At 34.5% G+C, this 23,678-nt stretch overlaps 1 protein-coding gene across 1 annotated transcript in view; it reads left to right on the top strand.

Annotated features, from left to right (window-relative positions):
• LOC128243000 (uncharacterized) overlaps positions 1 to 21,716 on the top strand; it is a 68,884-nt gene extending 47,168 nt beyond the window's left edge. Inside the window, exon 3 of the mRNA XM_052960472.1 lies at positions 14,011 to 21,716. Within this exon, the coding sequence (XP_052816432.1) occupies positions 14,011 to 14,472 (462 nt within the window). The 3' untranslated portion in view covers positions 14,473 to 21,716. The remainder of the gene's footprint in view (positions 1 to 14,010) is intronic.
• The last annotated feature ends 1,962 nt before the right edge of the window (positions 21,717 to 23,678 follow it).

The following is a 23,678-nucleotide window of genomic DNA, read 5'->3' as shown; positions in this document are numbered from 1 at the left end:
CGCACTTTCTCAAACTATATTTTTGGTGGTAAATCGGCAGGCGACATTTGTTACTATTAATAGGAATTTTATGTTGTGAGTGTCGAATTTGTGGCTACACTTAACAGGGTTGAAAACAACCCTGTTCAAAAACTGCTCTGTGAACAAGTCTGGGACTTCAATGTCTTAATTTTTTGAAAAAAAGAAACCTTGATCTTTTTTGCCTTTGAAAGTTTTAACCGGTAAAAGCCAAACCTTGACGAATTCTTTAAAATGAATGAGCCAAACACTCTCACTCTTAAAATTATACTTAAAGATGAACAAGCCAGAATTCTTACACTAATTCTTAACAAGCCCTGCTTTAGAAATTTCAGAGTTTGCACTAGTGGATTTGGAGAGAAAAAAACAATACAAATGAGCCATTTCAGGACCCCCCCCCCCCCACACACACACACACACACACTTACAACCACTCTGTTTTTAAGTTGGATATAGTCCATTCAACCTTGACTCTAACCTCCAACACTCTCTCCACACAAACTGAACCTCACTTCCTCCCTCCCTTCCTCTCTCCCTTCCACTCTCTCTGTACAAACTGAACCTCACTTCCTCCCTCCCTTCCTCTCTCCCTTCCACTCTCTCCACACAAACTGAACCTCACTTCCTCCCTCCCTTCCTCTCTCCCTTCCACTCTCTCTGTACAAACTGAACCTCACTCCCTCCCTCCCTTCCTCTCTCTCTGTACAAACTGAACCTCACTTCCTCCCTCCCTTCCTCTCTCCCTTCCACTCTCTCTGTACAAACTGAACCTCACTCCCTCCCTCCCTTCCACTCTCTCTGTACAAACTGAACCTCACTTCCTCCCTCCCTTCCTCTCTCCCTTCCACTCTCTCCACAGAAACTGAACCTCACTTCCTCCCTCCCTTCCTCCCTCCCTTCCACTCTCTCTGTACAAACTGAACCTCACTCCCTCCCTCCCTTCCTCCCTCCCTTCCACTCTTCCACTCTCTCCACACAAACTGAACCTAACTCAATTTACAACAATTTTAAAGCTGTAGGCCGCTAGACTTCTATACCTGTAAATCGAAATCTACCATCAGCAGATCCACATTACATTTTAAACATTTGACAATGCGCATATGGGCATATCAACCCCAGCACTGTTAGAACTGCTGTGGTCAAAGACCTAATTTAAATTAAGACCTAATTTACATTACCAATCTGCTCTAATAAGGTAGTTAATAAGCTGCGTTATTTATGCAATTAAAAGCATAGAAAACGCATTTTTTTTAATATTGACAAGTCACAAAAAGCAATATAAAAAGAAGAATAAGCAAATAGTTTTAAAATGAAAGTGTACTGAATTATAACAAATACATGTATATATCTGTGTTTACGTTTGGGCCTCGGCGGGAAATTATAGAGGTCACATTTATGACTGTATCTCCAGGAAACTTGGTCAGAATGTTAATATTAATGCTCTCTAGGTCAAGTTCGATTCTGGGTCGTGTGCGGTCAAAAACTAGGTCACCAGGTCAAATTGAAGGAAAATCTTGTTAACACGCTAGAGGTCTCATTTATGACTGTATCTTCATGAAAGTTGGTCAGAATGTTTATATTAATAATCTTTAAGTCAAGTTTAAATCTTGGTCATGTGCGGTCAAAAACTAGGTCACCAGGTCAAATCATTGGAAAAGCTTTTTAGCACTCTAGAGGTCACATTTATGACTGTATATTCATGAAACTTAGTCAGAATGTTTATATTAATTAGCTCTAGGCCAAGTTTGTATCTGGGTCATGTGCGGTCAAAAACTAAGTCACTAGGTCAAATTAAAGGAAAAGCTTGTTAACACTCCAAAGGTCACATTTACAAAGGTTTCTTCGTGAAAGTTGGTCAGAATGTTTACATTAATTATCTCTAAGTCAAGTTTAAAACTGGGTCATGTGCGGTCAAAAACTAGGTCATAAGGTCAAATCATAGGAAAAGCTTGTTAGCACTCGTAGAGGTCACATTTATGACTGTATCATCGGTATCATCAGGAATCTTGGTCAGAATGTTTATATTGATTACCTCTAGGCCAAGTTTGAATCTGGGTCATGTGCGGTCAAAAACTAGGTCACTAGGTCAAATTTAAGAAAAAAGCTTGTTAACACTCTAGTGGTCACATTTATAATATATCTTAATGACAGTTGGTCAGAATGTTAATATAAGTAATCTCTAAGCCAAGTTAAAATCTGGGTCATGTGCGGTAAAAATATAGGTCATTCGGTCAAATCATAGGAAAAGCTTGTTAGCACTAGAAGTGACATTTATGACTGTATGTTCATGAAACTTAGTCAGAATGTTTATATTGATTAGCTCTAGGCCAAGTTTGAATCACCAGGTCAAATAATAGGAAAAGTATTTTAACACTCCAGAGGCCACATTTATGACCATATGTTCATGGAACTTGATCAAAATGTTATTGTTGATGATCTTTATTGGATCAGGTGAGCGATTCAGGGCCTTCAGGGCCCTCTTGTTTTTATTAAGATTGTTCGTATGTACTATCGCAAAATAAAAGGTTATGAGCCTGTGTGGGATCAAACCATTTTTTTTGTAAGTACATACAACCTTTAATAAATACTAAATGCATATTATACACTTTAAAGCTGCACTCTCACAGATTGAACGTTTTGACAACTTTTTTATTTTTGTCTTGGAACGAGACAATTTTTGCGAATATCCATGGATACCAGTTATATAAGACTGCTGACAAAAAATCAGATCACAGAATTTTATATTTAAGTTAAAAAATTGATGTTTTATGCATTTTTCTTAAACTGTTAATAACGGTTTAAGCCATAAATCATTAATTTTCGAACTGAAATATGAAAATCTGCGATCTAATCTTTTGTCAGCAATCTTGTATCATTGGTTTGCAGATATTTATGCAAAAATTTACTCTTTCCAAGACAAAAAATAAAAAAGTTGTTTAAATGGCCAATCTGTGAGAGTGCAGCTTTAACAATTCAAATCAAAGCACTTCAAGTATTGACAGACTTTCGGCCTGCTACAATTTGTGAGTAATAGTCATGTAATGCCAAATGGAAAGGAAAGTGTGTGGTGATTACTCAGTTTGTCTCAGTAATTTCAGCCCAGAGTCTTGAGCATGTTGCATATGCATATTTATAAACCACTGATATAAATCTGTCATTTTGTCCAAGAGAGACATAGATTAAGGGCAATATTAAGATCAATACATGCAGGGAATAAATTAAGTATGTGGGTGATTAGATCCAGAGGAATTTTGCACAGGATCCTGTCATTGTAGAAAGAAACCTTAAATATGAACTTTATTAAGATAACCCTTGACCCCATAATTGTGCGATGATGCTCTGATATCTATTTCCACATAATTACTCCAAGTGGCCCCTTTACCCATTACTGAATGATTGCACCAAAATGCTCCTCGATCAATTCCCGCATGATTGAGCCAAAATGCACCGTTACGTTGTTAAGGGTCATTTATTTACATATCTGTTGCTTATATTTTCAGAACAAATCCATCTTATGAATTATAAACATCGATAAATATATATTTTTAAAAATTAAAGATTTTCAGAAAAGGCGACTTGAAAGTGACTGGGGTCAAAATATTCGTTCACAATTCACCACGCATGTTTGAGGGCGTTTTTGCCTCGTTTTTCCATGGAAAATTCCCAAATACATCATTAGCTATTTTAAACTACCAATAATAAGTATCATATAAATACATACATGTGAACTCTACCAGCAGTAGGTAAAATATACCACTTTTGAGACCCTTCTAACGCCATTCCGCTTTCCCGTCGAAATCAACCGTTATTGAAAGCCCTTAAAAAAAATAGTATTTGTATCAAATTGGCCTTAAATTTTCTATTATAAACCTCAAAATTCTATCCACCATGCTAAGATACCATATTAATCTGTCACTTTAAGGAACATGGTGCAATAAACAACTTGTCAAATCACTTCACACTTGAGATCATTGCTAAATTACCAGTAGGTACAAAAGACCACTAATCAGCATTCTTTGTTAATTGGCATCCTACTAATCAGCATTTTTGTAAATATCAAAGACATTATAAAACTGTCAAAACATCAAAGAAAACAACATTTCCAAGGTGTTATTAATTATCTAGTGTATAAAATTTTACGACAATTTGGCGGGAAATTTGACATACAGTTCTGCAGTCGTCTGCACTAATACACTCCGACCTGTTTTGGTTGATTTGATTTTTTTAGCAGCTCTTCTGAATAAAATCTTGTTTTTACAAGTCAGAGGTATTATTCCTTCTGTTTCTCAATCAAAAACACTGACACTTGACAAGTCTCAACCACAACATATTTTTTGCGTATTTTCCGAAAATCTAAACATAGTAACAAATATCATGTTTTTGTTTACATGGTTTCCATCATTGTTTTTGACTGAAAATTAAAGGAATTAGAAATTCTACCGCTTTTGAGGCCTAAATCTACCTCTCTATCATTGTTAAAGGTTCCCATGTCTTTAAATATATTTTAGTGATCACTTGCGAATGACATCACAGGTCATGGTTCAGAACCGTGTCAAAAACCGGTGCCAGAAGCAGCCCAGCATTTATTTATTTTAAATTTTAGAATCTAGATTTAAATCCAAATTTTAATTAACATTTTTGGACTAGGGCACTTGTGGCCTAGTTCATAGCCGCGCTATCTGCATTCTCAAGCCGCATTTGATGTAATGTATTCATACGCTGTTTTTTGATTGGATTGCCGCTAGCAAATTTGAATAAGCAAAGTAGTACCAGAACTGATTACAATGAAAACATCCAATAAAAATAGTTCTCAATTCAAGCTAACTGTATGTTCTTTTAATGAAGCACAAGAAATGCATACGTAGCGAGTGAGTTAATCGGGTTAACTACATGAATGTTCTTGCATACGGTCAGATTATATGCAATAAGAATATGAACATATTGGAAAAGTATGCATCGAAATTTTTTCTGTATTGATAGACTGGTACTCTCTTTCTCTTTTATCCGAAAAGAAACCAGAATCAGCTAACCGCGGTGCCCGTCGCGCATTCGAAATGTCTTGTGAATTCATACGTATTAAAAGCGAATAAAGCGTGCGGTCTAAGTAGAAAACAACCAGGAAAGTTGGTTTAAAAAAAGTATTGTTATCCTTTGTATACAATGTTGGTATTCCGAAGTCTTTTTTTCGACATAATTTGCATGTTTCCGTGATATTTTCTTATCGATACAAAGTTTTTTTAACTAATCATCGCATGGCACTTAGCACTTTTTTAAATACAACATGATTTTTGGTATTAATTGTTCAAATACTATTAATGTTAACTAAAAACCATATGCCGCGTACCTGTATAACTTAATATTTTTTAGGAAAAGTAAATCAGGGTACCAAACTACTTATTGACCTCAAAATTTACTCTGATCAGAGTAGCCGAATGATTCAGACATGTATGTTATCACTACTTCAGGATGCTGATGATGTGAATTTCATAGTGTTTTATTGAGGAAATTTATTAATAAAGCCGCCATTGAATGATTACCACCATCAAACGGATTTATTTTCATCTTACCGTGGGTAGCATTTTTAATTTGACACATTAATTTTCAAACAAAACAAGTTTGTTTGAAAAAATCATGTGATTTCAATTTTGCAAAATGAAGATAAAAAAATATCAAATATGCGTATACTTATTTTTGAAGTTTCATTCTAAATGAAGCCAAATGAATGAATATGTGCACAGCATCTGTGAATAAGATGATTGTTTACCTATGTGCATAGAAAAATCTTGGAGCCACTCTCAGTGTAAGAACATGGCATTGTGATAAACCATCGCCATTGATAAAACAATCTTGCATGCTCAATTTTGATTTCCTCTCTTATATAATCACCAGTCAATTGTTACCACGGCCCCCTCGGGGATATACCAGGGAAAAGGGCTGTGTTTTTACCTTTCAGGTGTCCTCGTAGCTAAAGAACTTCAGCGAACACATTATATATTACCTTTTTGGAAGTGTTGTAAACATCAAAAAAATAAATATCAACATTACATGTATGGAAGCCTGAACTAGTGTCCTCGCAATGCAGGGTGATTGCGGTGGTTTTGTCTTCCCTCAAAATATATCAGGAAGTTGCTCTTACCTTAGGTTCAGTCTTTCTCAAATGCTGTCAAGGTTTTTTTATGCTTAAGAATATCTAACCTCGTGATGTCAGACCAGAAATCATCTTGGCATGAGATTGGATCACTATGTATCATTATGCACCAGTCAATTGTAACCACGGCTCCCACATCCGGGGGTATACCGGGGAAAGCCGGCGAAATGGGCCATGTTTTTACCTTTCAGGTGGCCTCGCAGTGCCAGGTCTTCCCGGAAAACACAGTGTGGAAGGGGCTTAACCTAATGTCCCTTGGATGCGGGGCATTTGGTGGGGACTTTACCATCAGATTATCTCCGCAGGTCGGGGATTTTAGCTGGGGTTGGCTGGATCGAAAGTGAAAGTCCCCGCTATTCCGGAACCGGGGGCCGGGGGGCATGGTTACAATTGACTGATGCATTAGCTTGTGTATTCAGATAAAGTTAAGAATATATATTTATTTATATAAGTTAAACTCATAATAAAATGTCAATGCACTTCATTTGACATAATTTTAAACAGATGAAAAAATGTTATTTTTAAAAAGCACAATATATCCTTCATGTGACCTTACATTATAATGAATTTATTCAGATTGATCAGTGACTTTTCTTGCACTTAAGGCCTAAAATAAAAAAATTCTTGTTTGGAGTAACGCGACCGACCCATAAAAATCGTTGCCGACTCAATTTTTTTTTTTTCATTTTGATCCGCGAATTTTTTTTTCAACGCCTTTCCGCTACTATTTTCTGTTTCTGCTCTTTTCTTCTGTTTCGGTTCTTTTCGATTTGTAGACACACTCGTAGAGCTTCGGTTTTTTATCGCTGATCGCAATGAGCGTTTCGAAAACATGGCTGACTGCAAGTTTGTCGAACGTGAACCGAACGAATTTACGTTTTGTGTGACAATAAATTACTTAAATAAAAAAATTAAAAACAACTTTGTAAGAAAATTCAATGTCGACTACACATGGTACGATGTATTTGATATTTTAATGGAGAATGAAAATTCCGATAGAATTGATTTTATTTGGTAAAACATAATGAAACATTTTACAATGTAAAATCAAGTGAACTACAAGTACACAAAGCCATTGTATGATTGTATGTAAACCAATTTGTTTCACATTTTCGTTTGCTTATCTTGAGTGTCATAAGTTTGTTTTGTTGAGTTCATCTCTGTGTCAGTCTTAAGTAGATTGAAATTCTTTGAAATTAAAAAAATAAAGGATCAGAAGTTAAGATGTTTGTTGTTCAAAAGTTTATTACAATGCCTTGAATAACTAGTGTTATGTAGTGAATGTACTGTACACAAGATCCAGTTGTCATTGGAGAAAAAAAAAAAAAAACCTACCTACCTACCCACCTTAAAAAATCTGGGTAGGGTTACTCCAAACAAGAATTTTTTTAAGGTTGGCCTAAACGTGAACAAGAAAGCTTGGGATTGAACACTAAATGAAACAAGAATGAAATTAAATGAATCACAAAATATCATCAAAATTATACACACAAATGTTCTTTGATATACCAAAAAATGAAACTTTTTAGACTTTCAAAAAATTAACATTTACTAAATACGGTTATATAAAATGATAAATACATTTGTAGGATATGATATCCTACTAGATGTAACTCAGCTTCGTTCATTTTTTTTAAAACTTTCTCTCAGTGATGAGGAATAAATTTTATTCACTGCAGTTGTGTTTTCTAAGTTTATGAAAATAAGAACAATTGAAACAATTCATTAACTACTGTTGATCAGTGCATATTGTGGGAGGTCATGGTTGATTTCAATGAACCACCAATAAGCCCTACCAAAATTGGATACTGATTGGTCAGTCAGGTGCTTTTGGTAGGCATGATTAGCATGAATGTTAATTTTAACCATCATTTATGAATGTTTACACAATCATTGAATATTGAAATAACAAGCGAAATGTTAGTTTGAATGATGAAAGCCATGAAATATGTGAAGTATTCAAAAAGAGACCATTTTTTCAGCTTGTGTAAAAAATGAGAAAATTGTTAAGTAAAATTATTTATTGTTTATCAGGAAAATGTTGAAATCTCATGTTTAGGCCTATAGTGATCATACTTGATTGCTTTATATGTTATTGGCACTTATTGCAATATGTTTTATTCATTGCAATATTTATGTAAAACATTAATTATTATGTTGACTTAAGTTTGTAGATAAGAACTAATGGTATAGGTGATGTGAGAATGATCTCATAAGTATTTAAAACCCCTTTTGGTATTGTGAGTTTTTTGCTCAAGTCTTGTTCAGTTTAGCTTTTGACCAGATATACTTTCTTGTCTTTTCAAATTACCAACTTGGCAATGGTTTTATCATAACATAGGATATTGGTTTGAACATGTAAGTGTTTTTGTATGTGGAATGAAATATCATAAGTGGCACTAAATTGAACATAATTTATAGTTCTCATTAATATTACACATAGCCCCAAGTACGTGTTGATCTAAGATTTAAGGCTTGGATGGAGTCAGGGCAAGAAAAATGCATGTTAATACATTGTACTTTCCAACACAAGAACTGTTTGTTTATTCAAGTAAATAAAGCAATCCCAACACCAAGGAACTGCAGTATTGCATAACCAGCTTAATTGACATTATCAGTTGGAGTTCAAATTGCTGCAATTAAAGGCACATCTAGTTTTCAGAATTATTCAAACTCTGATTTAGCAACCTTAATTTAGTTATATGAACTACTTTTGCGAAATGAAAGCTTTTTTAGATTTACAAGGACGGGTGAAAAGTATTTGCCAAAGTATTTGTACTGCAACACCTGATACCTGTTGCCTAGGAATCCAACAAATTCTTAGCACTCCAAATGTTACAGTACTTTTCAATTTGGAGTGCCTGAAAAGAAAGCTTCTTGATTCTACATTCAACATCTTTTTTCTGTATGACATATTGGACCATGAGAATCATGAACCAAAACCTTTTGCATCTATTGAGATAGGGAGCTATCAGGACAGTGACAGAGGGCAATATAAGAATGGCCAACTGCTGCATTTATTGAGTTATCTAATGCATACAAATTAAGACGGAAAAAATAATTCTTAATATTTCCTAACTACTTCCTTAAGCATCTTGTACATGTATGTAGTTGTCTTTTACAATGGTTGTTCAAAGTTACAATGGCCCTGTGGGTTAAAGATGCTCTGTCCACGGGGTAACAGGTTTTGTACATAATAGGGTTATAAGTACTGCGTTTTGATCCAGGAGGTTGTATTCGACTCAAGTAGATTTTTGCAGATTCGGACACCACAAGGCACAAGCCGAGTAAAATCAAAATCTACAAAAAAACTACCAGAATCAAATATGACATTCCGCCATATCCGGATCAAAACGCAGTACTAATAATCCTTTTATTATATACATTACTGATTAGATCACTTAGAAGCCACATCTTTGCATAATAAATTTCATTTTAAGGATGCACTCATTGGTTTAATGACGTCAATTTAATATTGCGCAACATACTTGTTATGACGTGACGTCACAAGAGTGGTATATGGCCGTATTGCACTGGAGCGGAATATGGGTTAAAGTATTTTGTGATATGTATTGCATGTGGATTGATGATGGGTATAATAAAGAATAAAATTGTTTGGTATTCCATTCTCACTAGCAGTGTGATGAACTGCTGACACCATGTTATGAAATTTGATGGTCAAAGTATTTCAATATTTCATTCTTTAAAAACGATATTCATCTCATCTTAGTCTACTCAACTTGCCTTGCTATGTACAAAAGTCTGCAGCAGTTATATGAATAGCATTAGACAGAAGGCAGTGCCTAATATTTATCAACAGCACTACATTATCATGGTAACATGTTATATGAATTGAATACCAAGCACAAATTAAGAGGGAGAAAATAATTCTTCACTTTTTAAATAAAAACTACTTCCTAATAGCATTGTGTATGCAGTCTGACATAAGTGTACAATGTAGATGACTTTTACAAAGATTGTTCAAAGTATGGCCCTGCGGTTTAAAGCTCCCCTGAAAAAGAGGTGACAGGTTTTGTATATAGTATATAATTACATCATTGAAAATCGTCTCTGAAACTGCAAATAACAGTCCTTTGATATAAAAGGAATTGATCAAATTAAAGAAGTATGTGTGCCAACCATGTAAATTAAATTGTACAAGTCTGATTTAACGACTCCCCCCCCCCCCACACACACATCCCCCTCACTCTACACACACTTAACTAGATTTTTCAAATTTCCTTTGCAGCCTGCAAGCAGTTTTAGTCTAAAGTTTAAGCTAGCCCATTAAACAGTGACCCCTTGTGATGTGAGCCGATTTTTTCAATGCTTAGAACATGGTTGTCAACATTCCCCTGAATGAAGCCCTAGTCCATCAGTGCTTTCAACACTTTGATTAAAATATTTGTGTGCATGAAATCTTAGACAATAGTGTGTCTTCGGGTTCAAAATCTAGGTTTCTGGGACCTATATTTTATGTTCATTTTTCCTCACAGAAATGGAATAGTTTCTGTTGATCTTCATAAAATTTTATAATATTATTTGTATGAACATATCTCCGATAAGTTTAGATATGGGTCTTCTTGGTTAAAAAACTAGTTCACTAGCTCAAATCATTTTCAAATAAAAAATCTGGCTTTAATGTTTTTAATTCCAGGGGATATTGATTACCCAGGAGGGGACTGGGGGATGGGTCTAAATGTTGCACTCATTATCTCATAAATCCCCCCCCCCCCCCCCATTTGCTTATGTTCAATGTCTGAAAGACTTATTTTAATCCAACAGAATAGAATAACTTGATTCAGTTAAAGAAACCCCACCAGTTCCAGTGTCAGAGTATATCCGACAATTGATATGTGGCACATTGCCATCACAAGTTAAGGATAGGCTTCTTCATGACTTTACTTGAAAACTTTGACCCGATTAGAGTACAGAAGTTTTTTATTCTTGTTTAGATGGGAGATGATAAGCATTTCATGTCTGTATTCCTAGAAAGAATAGGCAGCATGTTTATTTATGGGTGAACCGCTTTTAATACTGACAAGAAAATACTCTGTGTTTAGAAGATACAATCGCTAGATTCCGCCTTGTTCCTGACCTTATTTGTTGGTCCCAATGATTAATCTCGTAAACAGCCAAACCTGTTATGTTGAAGTCGTTGGGACCTCATTAACTAATTATAGAATAATACATGATTGACCATGACTTTTGGTTGATAATTGGTCCAGTGGAAGAAATAATTGCCCGAGGGCAATTATTTTCACTTGGGCAATCAACCAAAAGCCATGGTCAATCATGTATTATTTTCATAAATAAAGTTCATACTTTGATCTTGTGGTGCACGCTATTCTCAAATAAAAAAAATGCAAAAAATACTGGAAAATTGAGATGTTTGTCCCAGTAATTACTCAGACAAGTTCAAATATGGGTCATCTGGGGTCAAAAACTAGGTCACAGAGCCCAAATATGGAAAAACCTTGTTAACACTCTAGAGGTAACATTTTCAGCCCAAATATCCTGGAAATTGTCAGAAAGGTTGTTTTAATGATTTCTAGCTCAAGTTCAAATATGGGTCTTCTGGGGTCAAAAACCAGGTCACAGAGCCCAAATATGGAAATACCTTGTTAACACTCTCGAGGTAACATTTTTTAGCCCAAATATCCTGGAAATTTGTCAGAAAGGTTGTTTTGATGATTTCTAGCTCAAGTTCAAATATGGGTCATCTGGAGTCAAAAACTAGGTCACAGAGCCCAAATATGAAAATACCTTGTTAACACTCTAGAGGTAACATTTTCAGCCCAAATATCCTGGAAATTTGTCAGAAAAGTTGTTTGATGATTTCTAGCTCAAGTTCGAATATGGGTCATCTGGGGTCAAAAACTAAGTCACAGAGCCCATATATGGTAATACCTTGTTAACACTCTAGAGGTAACATTTTCAGCCCAAATATCCCGAAAATTTGTTTGAAAGGCTGTTTTGATGATTTCTAGCTCAAGTTTGAATATGGGTCATCTGGGGCTAAAAACTAGGTCACAGAGCCCAAATATGAAAATACCTTGTTAACACTCTAGAGGTAACATTTTCAGCCCAACTATCCTAGAAATTTGTCAGAAAAGTTGTTTGATGATTTCTAGCTCAAGTTCGAATATGGGTCATCTGGGGTCAAAAACTAGATTACAGAGCCCAAATATGGAAATACCTTGTTAACACTCTAGAGGTAACATTTACAGCCCAAATATCCTGGAAATATGTCAGAAAGGTTGTTTTGATAATTTTTAAGTCAAGTTCGAATATGGGTCATCTGTTTTTTATTGTTATATATTGTTTTAAAATCATTGAAGGTACCAACTTTAAACTTTATGAACTTATTCACAGTAAATTGTGACCAAAATATTGTTATTGCCCTTTGTATCTTTTTAAACAAATACATATTTGTCATGTGTTTGAAAAACTGGACATATAATAGCTACACCTATGGCGTATGGAAGGGCAGACAGGCACCATCCAGTATGTAGTCCTATCAATTACTTGACCAATCATGACCAAATTTGGTCTGAATGTGTATGAACGTGTTTGATAATTAGCAAAATTGCTGTAGTAACCCGAGAGTAATTGCGCTCTAATCATAGAAATTACCTCTTTACTGAATGGAAGTTTACCATTGTAATCTACCTATTGGATTTTTGGTTGACAGAGCTCTTCTAGATGATTAATTGTAAATCTGTGATCCAAGTGTCGGAAGCATGAGCCTAAACACTAAGTACATATAATTTACAGAGGACTGAGAGGTTCCTAGATATGCTGAAATTCTAACCTACAACAAAATGTCTGTTCTTAGCTATTTGTCCGCATCAATCCTAACTAAGCTATCGAAGATTATGTCAATTATTATTGAAGGTTTGATTGATGTCTATCTGACATCATTGACTGTTGTGACACAGAAGTTTGAATAAAAATCAATACTCATTGGTCAACAGATAATTGCATCCTCTTTATGAAATATTTAAGGCTGAGCTTTGTGCTCTTCTATTTTCCTTTGAACGTTAATAATATTCCCTTTTAAATTCAAAGAGATATTAAGTATCTTCCATGGCCGACAGTGTAAGATAGGTTCATCCCGACCCAAGCGTAGGGTGTTTAGCGGAAACGAGGTTTACCGAGTTTCTGCAAAAACCCCTCAGTAGGGTCGTGATGAATCTATCTTACACGAGCGGCTATGGTAGATGCTTTTTTTCCCACCTCAGTTAAACAAAATTAAGTAAAAATGTATTGTTTGCTTTTGTGCTTAGTGAAAATAATTGCATATGGATATGCGATAATTCGTGGTTGTCATGGATATGTGCGCAGTCAGATTCAGATTAAGTTAATAGTAAAATCGGTCTTTAAATAGTTCTAAGGAGAGTGAAGCATTATTTCTTGAAAGGCGCGTGAACACTGTTTTATTGTGACATTTGAAGCGAGAAATAATTAATTAGCGTTCCAAATTTTGCCACAAGATAAGGTTTCCATGATGCTAGAAGGGAGGTTATTACAATGTGTTGACCATTAAAAAGGAGTTTCATACGGGCATTTTATCTTCACCCGTGGGCAAGATAAGAATTTCTAGCATGGTTAAATTATTGTATCTACTTATCTGAGGAGGGAGAAATCTTTGTTTCCCCAAGGTTTTACACACATTATTGCTTGTTTTCAAAGGTAGATGGTTTCATTTTGATCTTGACAGTTGCATGATAGATTTACATATTATCAGACAAACTATTGGAGATTAAATTATTCCTTTAATTTATATTATCGTTAACAAAATAATAATTCAAATATTTAATTCTGGTATTATTTATTTTCAGGTAAAAATTGAAGCCCCGCCAGAGCATCCATTCTTTGTCTTTGGGCGAGGCTGGTCGTCATGCCAACCAGGATGGACCATGAAACGGTATGGGCTTGAGTGTCACACACTGACTGTGGGTGATGTGTGTATATCTCTCACTCATAAAGAAGTAGATGTCCACGCAGCAGAAATCTCCAAGCAGCAAAACAAAATTGAGGGCAGTTCTGTGTATGAAAAGGATATTATTCAGAAATCTGCCACCTCCCCTAAGAGCAAGGAGAGCCGATACCAATTCATGGGGCAGCTCTCACTCAACCCTGGTTCGTCTCAGCCCCAAGGTCAAGGTTATAGATCTGATTCTGGACACAATGAATTGAGCAGTGCTCCGGTGAAGACGGAGTGTTCGTTTAGTTCCCCTGGCTCTTCACAGATTCCCAGTTCAACGTCAGCTCAGGAACATCTACCCTCCCCCACGCCTTAAGCCAAGTGCATGGCTGTGTAAAAGAACTTTAGCTCATGTTTGCCCGCTCTTTTTGAAATATGAAAACAAATGTTAGAAGCAAAGGATTTCTAGCTTGTTTGTTATCATTCATCAATTATTACACTGCATTAAAATTGGAATTGATACATTATCATTCATAACACTGCATAAACATGGGATGTGATACTGTGAAATCATTAATGTTCGTGGGGCATTTATGTTCGTGGTTTTCGTGGGTTAGGTGATCCACGAATTCAAGATCCCACGAAATATAAACCCTTTATTCACTTTTTCAATTGCCTTGTTACGTACATACTCTAGTATATTATTTACAGAGGTCGCAGTATAGTGTGTTAAAACCTGTCTCACTGTATAACTTACGATCATTATTCTGTTAATATATTATAACTACCTTTAACAAATAATGAACCAAATCAATTAAATGTGTTTTATGCAGCAAATGACAGTTATAAGCACGTGTGCTGTTAATGAAAATCTCCAAGTTTACAAGATGTGCGTGATGAGTGTCTGTACTCGATTTTTTTATTTAATGAAATAATTAATCGATTACTAGTACATTGAAGGTTACTAAGCACCGAACGTGACAATATACGCACTTTTCGGTGTTTTCACAGTTTGCAAAATTCTTAATTAGAATTAAATGGCTTCCCCTATCTGTATTTATGATCAGGGTACATCTTCTTTTATTACCTTTATTCCCAATTAAATCGATAAGTGACATGGGTATATGCACTAATTGGCATGTCGTACCACATTAGCGAGTGTCATAAACCGAGTGACGTAGAAGACGGAAATCACGGGCCAGCGCGTGGATATTATGCAGACGATCTAGGACGATCGCATCTTCGATTTTTTTTTCAAAAATGAAAATCCACGAATTTAAGTACCCACGAAATTGTTTTTTTTCGGCAAACCACGAAATTTCATGCCCACGAACATTAATGATTTCACAGTACTTGATTTTTTATAATTAAATAATCATGCAATGATGAGCACATTGACATGTTACTTAAAAATTAGTAACAAAATTCTGTAAAAATTGTTTTGAAATTTGATAATCAAAAGGATATAAGTTTTTTAAATATTTCTCTCTTCTTTTTCTTTGTGACATTAATTGGAGCAGCATTTGAGCTCAGAATTTCCTTTGAAAATGAAAGGGATGCATGTTTTTTAAGGCAAACCCAAGGTGAATGAATTGTCTTTCCTCCAAGTACATTTAAACATGACTGTGATAGACTGATTTCTCACAAACTAGCCAAACTGTGAAGGTTTTATCCCAGTTTGGGTTGTTAAGTAGCATTGGAGCTTATTTTTATGACATACATGATACTGCATACATGTTTTTGCAATTGATGTTTTTTTTCCATTCGTTTTTTTAAAAAGATCTTTGTCATTAAAGATATAAGTTCACAAATGCATATAACTTCGGCTATATAAATGTAGGCCCCTAAAACATTAATATGACTGCATCTACTACACTGCTTTGTGCTAATCAAAAGGGACAAGAACAACTGATATGTGGAACAGATACTTGTATTTAAGGACTTAACCTTATATGATTTAGTCTTTAAAAATCCTCAAATCAATTAGATTTCTTTTATTGCAAGATTAAAACTTGAGTAGGTTGGCTTTGTTTATTTAGAAAGAAATTTTGTACTTGGAAATGTAACTGTTTTCTTTCATGGGAAATATGAACAATTAAAACAATTCCAGGAGGAAACTCCTTTCTATTACGTACATATTCTAACAATACATTTCGAGATGTTATGAGGGCAAAGTGTACAGATATTTATACTAAAATACCAATGTGTTGTTGATGTTTGTTACATCAGCACATTGAGGCTATGTTATATATATATAATGTTTTCCTATTCATTTAAGCTGTGTTGACATTTATCATAATTACTTGTACATCAGAAGTTTTAAATGTTAATATATCATTGACTAACTGCAGCTTTATGAAAATATACTATATGCTGTAAGCTCCTATATTATATATAGCATTTCATGTCGTATTGTCGCGATATTTTTTCAGTGAATTAAGATTTTTTTTTCAATGAATTAAGAAATCTAATGAAGAAATAGAATGTATTACCATTACTATTTTTTATGCCCCCACAAAGTGGCGGCATATAGGGTTGCCCTTGTCCGTACGTACGTCTGTCTGTCTGTACGTACGTACGTCCCGAAGATTGTTTCCGATCTAATTCTTGAAAACCGTTTGTCCAATCCTCACCAAACTTTAAACACATGTTTGTGACCATAATATCTTGATCAAGTTCGATAGTCATGGAAATCGCTTTAGTCATTTAGGAGTTACGGCCCTTTTTTGCCAAAAATACTTCAAAAATATATGTTTCCAATCTAATTCTTGAAAAGTATGTGTCCAATCCTCACCAAACTTTACATACATGATTGTGACCATAATATCTTGATCAAGTTCGATAGCCATGGAAATCGCTTTTGTCATTTAGGAGTTACGGCCCTTTATTTGCAAAAAAAGACTTGAAAAATACGTCCCGAGGATTGTTTCCGATCTAATTCTTGAAAACTGTTTGTCCAATCCTCACCAAACTTTTAACACATGTTTGTGACCATAATACCTTGATCAAGTTCGATAGCCATGGAAATCGCTTTAATCATTTAGGAGTTAGGGCCCTTTATTTCCCAACAATACTTAAAAAATATCTTATCCGATCTAATTTTTGAAAAGGATTTGCCCTTGTGCAGATTATTTACTATTAATGTTTGAAAGATTAATTTTGCAAAAAAATATTTTTAATAATTTTTCAGCATTATTATGATTATGAAAAAAAACCAACACATTTTTGATAAATTATTAAATATGTTATTTTGAAGTAAATAAGTCATAAAATCAGCAAATTTTTAAATCTTTAAATTTCACAATTTAATTCATTGAATGAGTTCAGAAAATGTGTTAGCCTTTGACAAAATATACACTAAAATTTAGATCATTTGAACAGGTGGTCATTCGAGAACTGTTGATCGGTCAAGGCTAAGTCCCGATCATTATTCCTTCTATTTTCATGGCGATGAATCCAAACCTAAATTAGTCGCGGACTCGAGCACCATTTCTGGTCCCAAATGCACAAGAATTGTTTAAAAAATACTTCATATCATTTGAGAAAACCTTACAGTTATTTGTTCTCACCCATTCTGTAAAAAGACTGACCAAATTGTAACCAGAAACAGTTTATCAAATTACGACACAATAACTTGGGAAATATCACTTTTAAACATAAAATTGAAACACTAATGACAACAATACATTTATCATATCATAAATTAACTTTCATAAGTGTTGATTTATTTTTTGGGGGGCCTGCTGACACAATACAAACAATAACAAGATAAACAATTTTCAATGTTCATGTACATTGTTATGCGATATGATTCCCGATCTGAACATATGCAAAGATGTTTTGTTCTTCAGAATATATTTGCCATTGCTGAAAGGCAGTTCATTTAAGGATGGAAGTTGAGGTTTAAATATTTCATAATGGACTAGATGGAAACTTGGGTTGTTGGAAACATCAGATCACTCGAGGTTTTAGCTTATAGGCCCCAGTGTCCTCGAGCGATCTCAGTTTTACTGTATATTTAAAGCAAAATGTATATCGGATCATTTTAATTCTGTTAATAAGTAAAATGAATACTGAGATAATATCCAGTTAGAATCACAACATACGGTAAATTAAAAATTTGCTTTCTTATAAATGGAGACATCACACATGATGTCATAATTTTGTTGTATGCTCATGACATCATTTTGAATTTAATACAAAAAGAGACAAATGTTTTAAAAATCCGTTTTATGAAATCAAGAGGAAAAAAGAAAGTTTTCCTCCAATAATTTAAATGTAATATGAACTACTTGATTCAAATAAATCTTTATCTTAAAAAACAAATTTAGAAACAAAGGTATGACTTCTTGGAATATTACCAATTGAGCAATTATAGTTTCCAATGAAATAGTTTCCAAACAAGCAGAGTGATATTGTTATATTACATGTGTGTAATACAAAAGAATATGTGATAGTTATATTAAACCTAAAACTAGGTATATGACGTTCTAAATATACACACATTTAATAAAACTGAAATCATCATAGTATATAATTATAAGTGTTGAGGTATCAATTTGAGTATATATTTAAGTAACATATTACACACACAATTCCAACACAATTTTCTTAGTGTAAAAGCTGACCAGCGATATAGCGAGATGTGTCAAATACTGTGGGGTCAATGAAAAGTTTTGAACCGCAGGGGAGAGAACTTCGCAAATAACTTGATAACAATTCCATGTTATTACGTTACCTCAAGGAGCATAAAACATCTTAGGTTAGATTTTAAACTTTTTGATGAAAAGTAGGGTATTTAATAATGTCATTGTCAAAATAAGTACACAATTTTCACTTGGAGTCTATATGAATATGGTCCCAAGGTGAAATGGTGAATATTTTTATTTAACTGTTTGCAATTGTATTAAATGGTTTATCATACATGTGACAATTTCTTGGGTCGATTCCGGGACATTCGGACACTAGGGGGGTTTCCCCCGGAATATTTTTTTAATGGGAAACATCTGTGGTGCATTCTAGAGCATATCTGGGACTATTTTAGTCGTTTTTAACATCGGGAAAATGTACCTATTTTGACTGCCAAGACGTATTTTTGACTTGACATGGGTTGTTTTTTTCTGCATTTTTTTGAAAAAATAAAACCACCAGATATTTTCCCAGGCTTTAAATGAAGTGCTAACCAGGAAGATATGCAGTCTACTTTCGGTTTCATCAAAACAGGAAATAAACAACTATACGGGCACCTGTTTTCCCGCGCTTTTGAGAACATGCGTTACAAAATATTTATTTTTTCATCACATTTAAAATGTTTGCAATTTATGCCACACAATATTTTCCAGACGATCAAGAAGATTATCCAGTCGATGAGCTTTTTTCCGTTTGAAGATGCATATAACTTTGATAGAGACGTGTCAACAATCGGCTGTATAAAGCGATCACGTGACTTACCATGGTCTCGTGATTAAAGCACTCTATATAACCACCTGAAAACCCCATATCGTCAGTTTTATTTCGGCGTAAAAATACACAACGATAGTTCGAAAAAAAGTTCAAAACACTAAAATTCCTTATGGACGCGTAAGTTGTTTGAAGTATAACTACGTATCGACTTTGAAATTTGAATGGAATATGGGATGTTTTCCGTGTTTTAATTTTGTTTTTTACTCATTTTGTCACTTTCTTCGAACTTACCTTCATGCTCGTTTGTTGGTAAAATGTGTGAAAAATATCAATTTATCAATTAAAAGCTATCATTCATAAGACCAAACAAATCCATATGAAAACAATGAATTTGTATACAAGAACCCTCCCCGACTAGTTAAGCACAACAAAAGGCCAATAGATCAATTATCGGGTGATTATCGATGACCTCTATGACACACGTAGCAATTAACGGATTAGTGTCAACATGTCCTGTGTTTTACTACCAGTGTCCGGGACAGGCAAATAAAATGACTTACATTGGTAAAATTAAGGTAATCGATTCCGAGATTATTTTTTTCGTTTTTTTTTTATGACTTTCCGGGACAAACATGCACCCTCTGTGACAGAGATACGATTTCCGGGACAATCCCGGACGTCCGGGACGTTATCACATGTATGGGTTTATGTTTAATTTGTTTAAAAAAACAACCCTGTTTTTCTCAAGTGCTGATAGTTGCCATGTTGGTGCAGTATGTTTGTTTTGTTTTGTTTACATTGTTGTAGTTTGAATATTAAGCATTCTGATCAAAGTCACTTCATAATCTCTTGGGATGCAGTCTGTCTGTATTTCAGTCAGAAAATATTACATCTTTAAAGGAAAAATGTAAAGGAATTTAATACTGAATGAAAAACAGTGTATTTGTACAAGTTGAGATGTACAGTGATAAAATCATTAAAATTCTATTTGCTGCTATTATACATACGAATCTGGAGATATTGATGTCTACAGACAAATTACTTTTATAATGCTTTTTAGTTTGCTTTACATGTTTTACTCCACTCTAACCCATGCTGTTACTTTGTTATTTTATCAAAAACTTTGTGTATTTTAGTTTATTTTAAATGCAATCTTCAATGTTTAAGTAAAAAATTCCCTTATCAATATTTTATGATTTTAATTGCAGCACAAAGTGTTGCTTGGTTACATGCATCATCTTAGAACTTTCATGAAATGCAAATAATATTTCTTGAATGCCTCCTTTGAAACACTGACAAGTTCCAGTCAAAACATGGGGACATGGCACTGAATTTAAAAGTACTCACATGAACTCCATTTAACCGCTATTTATAATTGAAAGCAATGTTGCTCCTTTATACTAAATCATGTCTCCCTGTTTGGACTTGTTTTCATTTTGTTAAGTTGTTATATTCATGCTTTTAGATGTAACATGATTAAGTTTGTTAAGATTAACATGTTAAGATTAACATGATCAAGTTTGTTAAAGATATTAATTATGTTAACAGATGTTGTAGGTAGCTGATTGGTGTACATTCTGTGAAGTATTTGATCAGTTTATTGTGAAGTATCATCTTGTTACAGATAAATATTCTATATATTGTATAGATTGTTAAGTATCATCAAGTTGAACTGTGACATTTATCATAGCCATTCTGGTTTAATAGATAATGAACCAGACTGTGCCTTTTACTGTATGCCAAACAAAACCAAGACTGATATGTAACTAGTAAATGCAGATGCCCATGGATAATCCAGTGGTTAGGTAAAATCAATGTACATTAGTACTTGTCCACCATAGATTGGGCTTAAAATGTTGAGGGTTTTTTTAAATAGTTTTGCCCCTATAGTTTGTTCTAATCTTACCATGTAGTCAGCGAAAGCAGATGTAAATGCATATGAAAAATTCTAAGTCTATCTTTCACTGAGCCTGCAGTGAACATTTTTGAAAGCCTAGATATCAAGGTAGGTTTGAATATCCAAATAGTGTTATACTATAAAATTAAGAATTATTTACACAAATAGTTTTGCTTTTTTTGTTTTGTTTTGTTTTTGCTAGAAAGGGCACAGTCTAGTTTTCTCTAAATCAAGGTGTTTATGACATGATGTTAGGTAGATATTTTCTTGTGCAATCATTATAACTGACTACAAGCAAATTAAATCAACACAGTTTTAAACATGGTGTCTTTTACATTTTTCTTCTCCACCAACATTTAGTAACATCAAATGGAACTTGAGATTTTTAGTCTCAAGTATAGCCATTGACCCTTATCATGGTATTTTAAATATACAAATGACAATAAACTTAGTATCCAATATTCGAAGAACAGCAACTTTAAAACTATCTTTTGAATGTACCATGTATATATTGCTACCTGGTGACTGCTCACAAAGCCAAAAAGATTAATGTATGGATGTTCACCAGCGCTAAAAAGCCAAAAACATGTATGTGTGGAAGTTCACCAGTGCCAACAAAGCGAAATACATGACTGTGTATATTTTCATTAGTGCTAACAAAGCCAAATGCATGACTGTGTATATTCACCAGCGCTAACAAAAGCCAAATGCATGACTGTGTATATTTTCATCAGTGCTAACCAAGCCAAATGCATGACTGTGTATATTTTCATCAGTGCTAACAAAGCCAAATACATGACCGTGTAAATGTTCACCAGCGCTAACAAAGCCAAATACATGACCGTGTAAATGTTCACCAGCGCTAACAAAAGCCAAATGCATGACTTTGTATAATTATGTTCACCAGCGCTAACAAAGCCATAAACATGAATGTGTATGTATAATTATGTTCACCAGCGCTAACAAAGCCATAAACATGAATGTGTACAATTTCACCAGCGCTAACAAAGCCAAATGCATGACCGTGTAAATGTTCACTAGCGCTCACAAAGCCAAATACATGACTGTGTATATGTTCACCAGCCCTAAAAAAACAAAAACATGAATGTGTGCAATTTCACCAGCACTAACAAAGCCAAATACATGACTGTGTGTATGTTCAACAGCGCTAACAAAGCCAAATACATGACTGTGTAAATATTAACCAGCACAAACAAAGCCAAATACATGACTGTGTAAATATTCACCAGTACAAACAAAGCCAAATACATGACTGTAAAGATTAACCAGTACAAACAAAGCCAAATACATGACTGTGTAAATATTAACCAGTACAAACAAAGCCAAATATATGACTGTGCATATGTTCACCAGCAATAACAAAGCCAAATATATAAATGTGTGCAATTTCACCAGCGCAAACAAAGCCAAATACATGACTGTGTAAATGTTCACCACCTTTCACAAAGCCAAATACATGACTGTGTATATGTTCTGCTGTGTGAACAAAGCCAAATATAAGAATATGTGCAATTTCACCAGCGCTAACAAAGCCAAATACATGTCTGTGTAAATGTTCACCAGAGCTAACAAAGCCAAATATTTGACTGTGTATATGTTCTCCAGTGCTAACAAAGCCAAATACATGACTGTGTAAATGTTCACCAGTGCTAATAAAGCCAAAAACATGAATGTGTGCAATTTCACAAGCACCAATAAAGCCAAATACTTGACTGTGTATATGTTCTCCAGTGCTAACAAAGCCAAATACATGACTGTGTAAATGTTCACCAGCGCTAACAAAGACAAAAACATGACTGTGTGTATGTTCACCAGCCCTAACAAAGCCAAAAAGAGAACGTGTGCAATTTCACCAGCGCGAATAACGCCAAATACATGACTGTGTATGTTCACCAGCGCTAACAAAGCTGAATACTTGACTGTGTATATGTTCACCAGTGCTAACAAAAGGCAAAAACATGTATGTGTGCAATTTCACTAGCGCTCACAAAAGTCAAAAACATGCATGCAATTTTACCAGCGCTAACAAAGCGGAATACTTGACTGTGTATATGTTCACCAGTGCTAACAAAACAAAAAACATGTATGTGTGCAATTTCACCAGCGCTTACAAAAGTCAAAAACATGTGTGCAATTTCACCAGTCCTAACAAAAGCCAAAAACATGTGTGCAATTTTACCAGCGCTAACAAAGCCGAATACTTGTATGTGTGGAGTTTCACCAGTATAACAAAAGGCAAAAACATCATGTCCGCAATTTCA

This window comes from Mya arenaria, chromosome 8 (genome assembly GCF_026914265.1).
Source record: "Mya arenaria isolate MELC-2E11 chromosome 8, ASM2691426v1".
Classification (NCBI taxonomy): Eukaryota; Metazoa; Mollusca; class Bivalvia; order Myida; family Myidae; genus Mya; species Mya arenaria.
The sequence above is the reverse complement of the archived record's forward strand: the minus strand, read 5'-3'. Positions and strand labels throughout refer to the sequence as shown.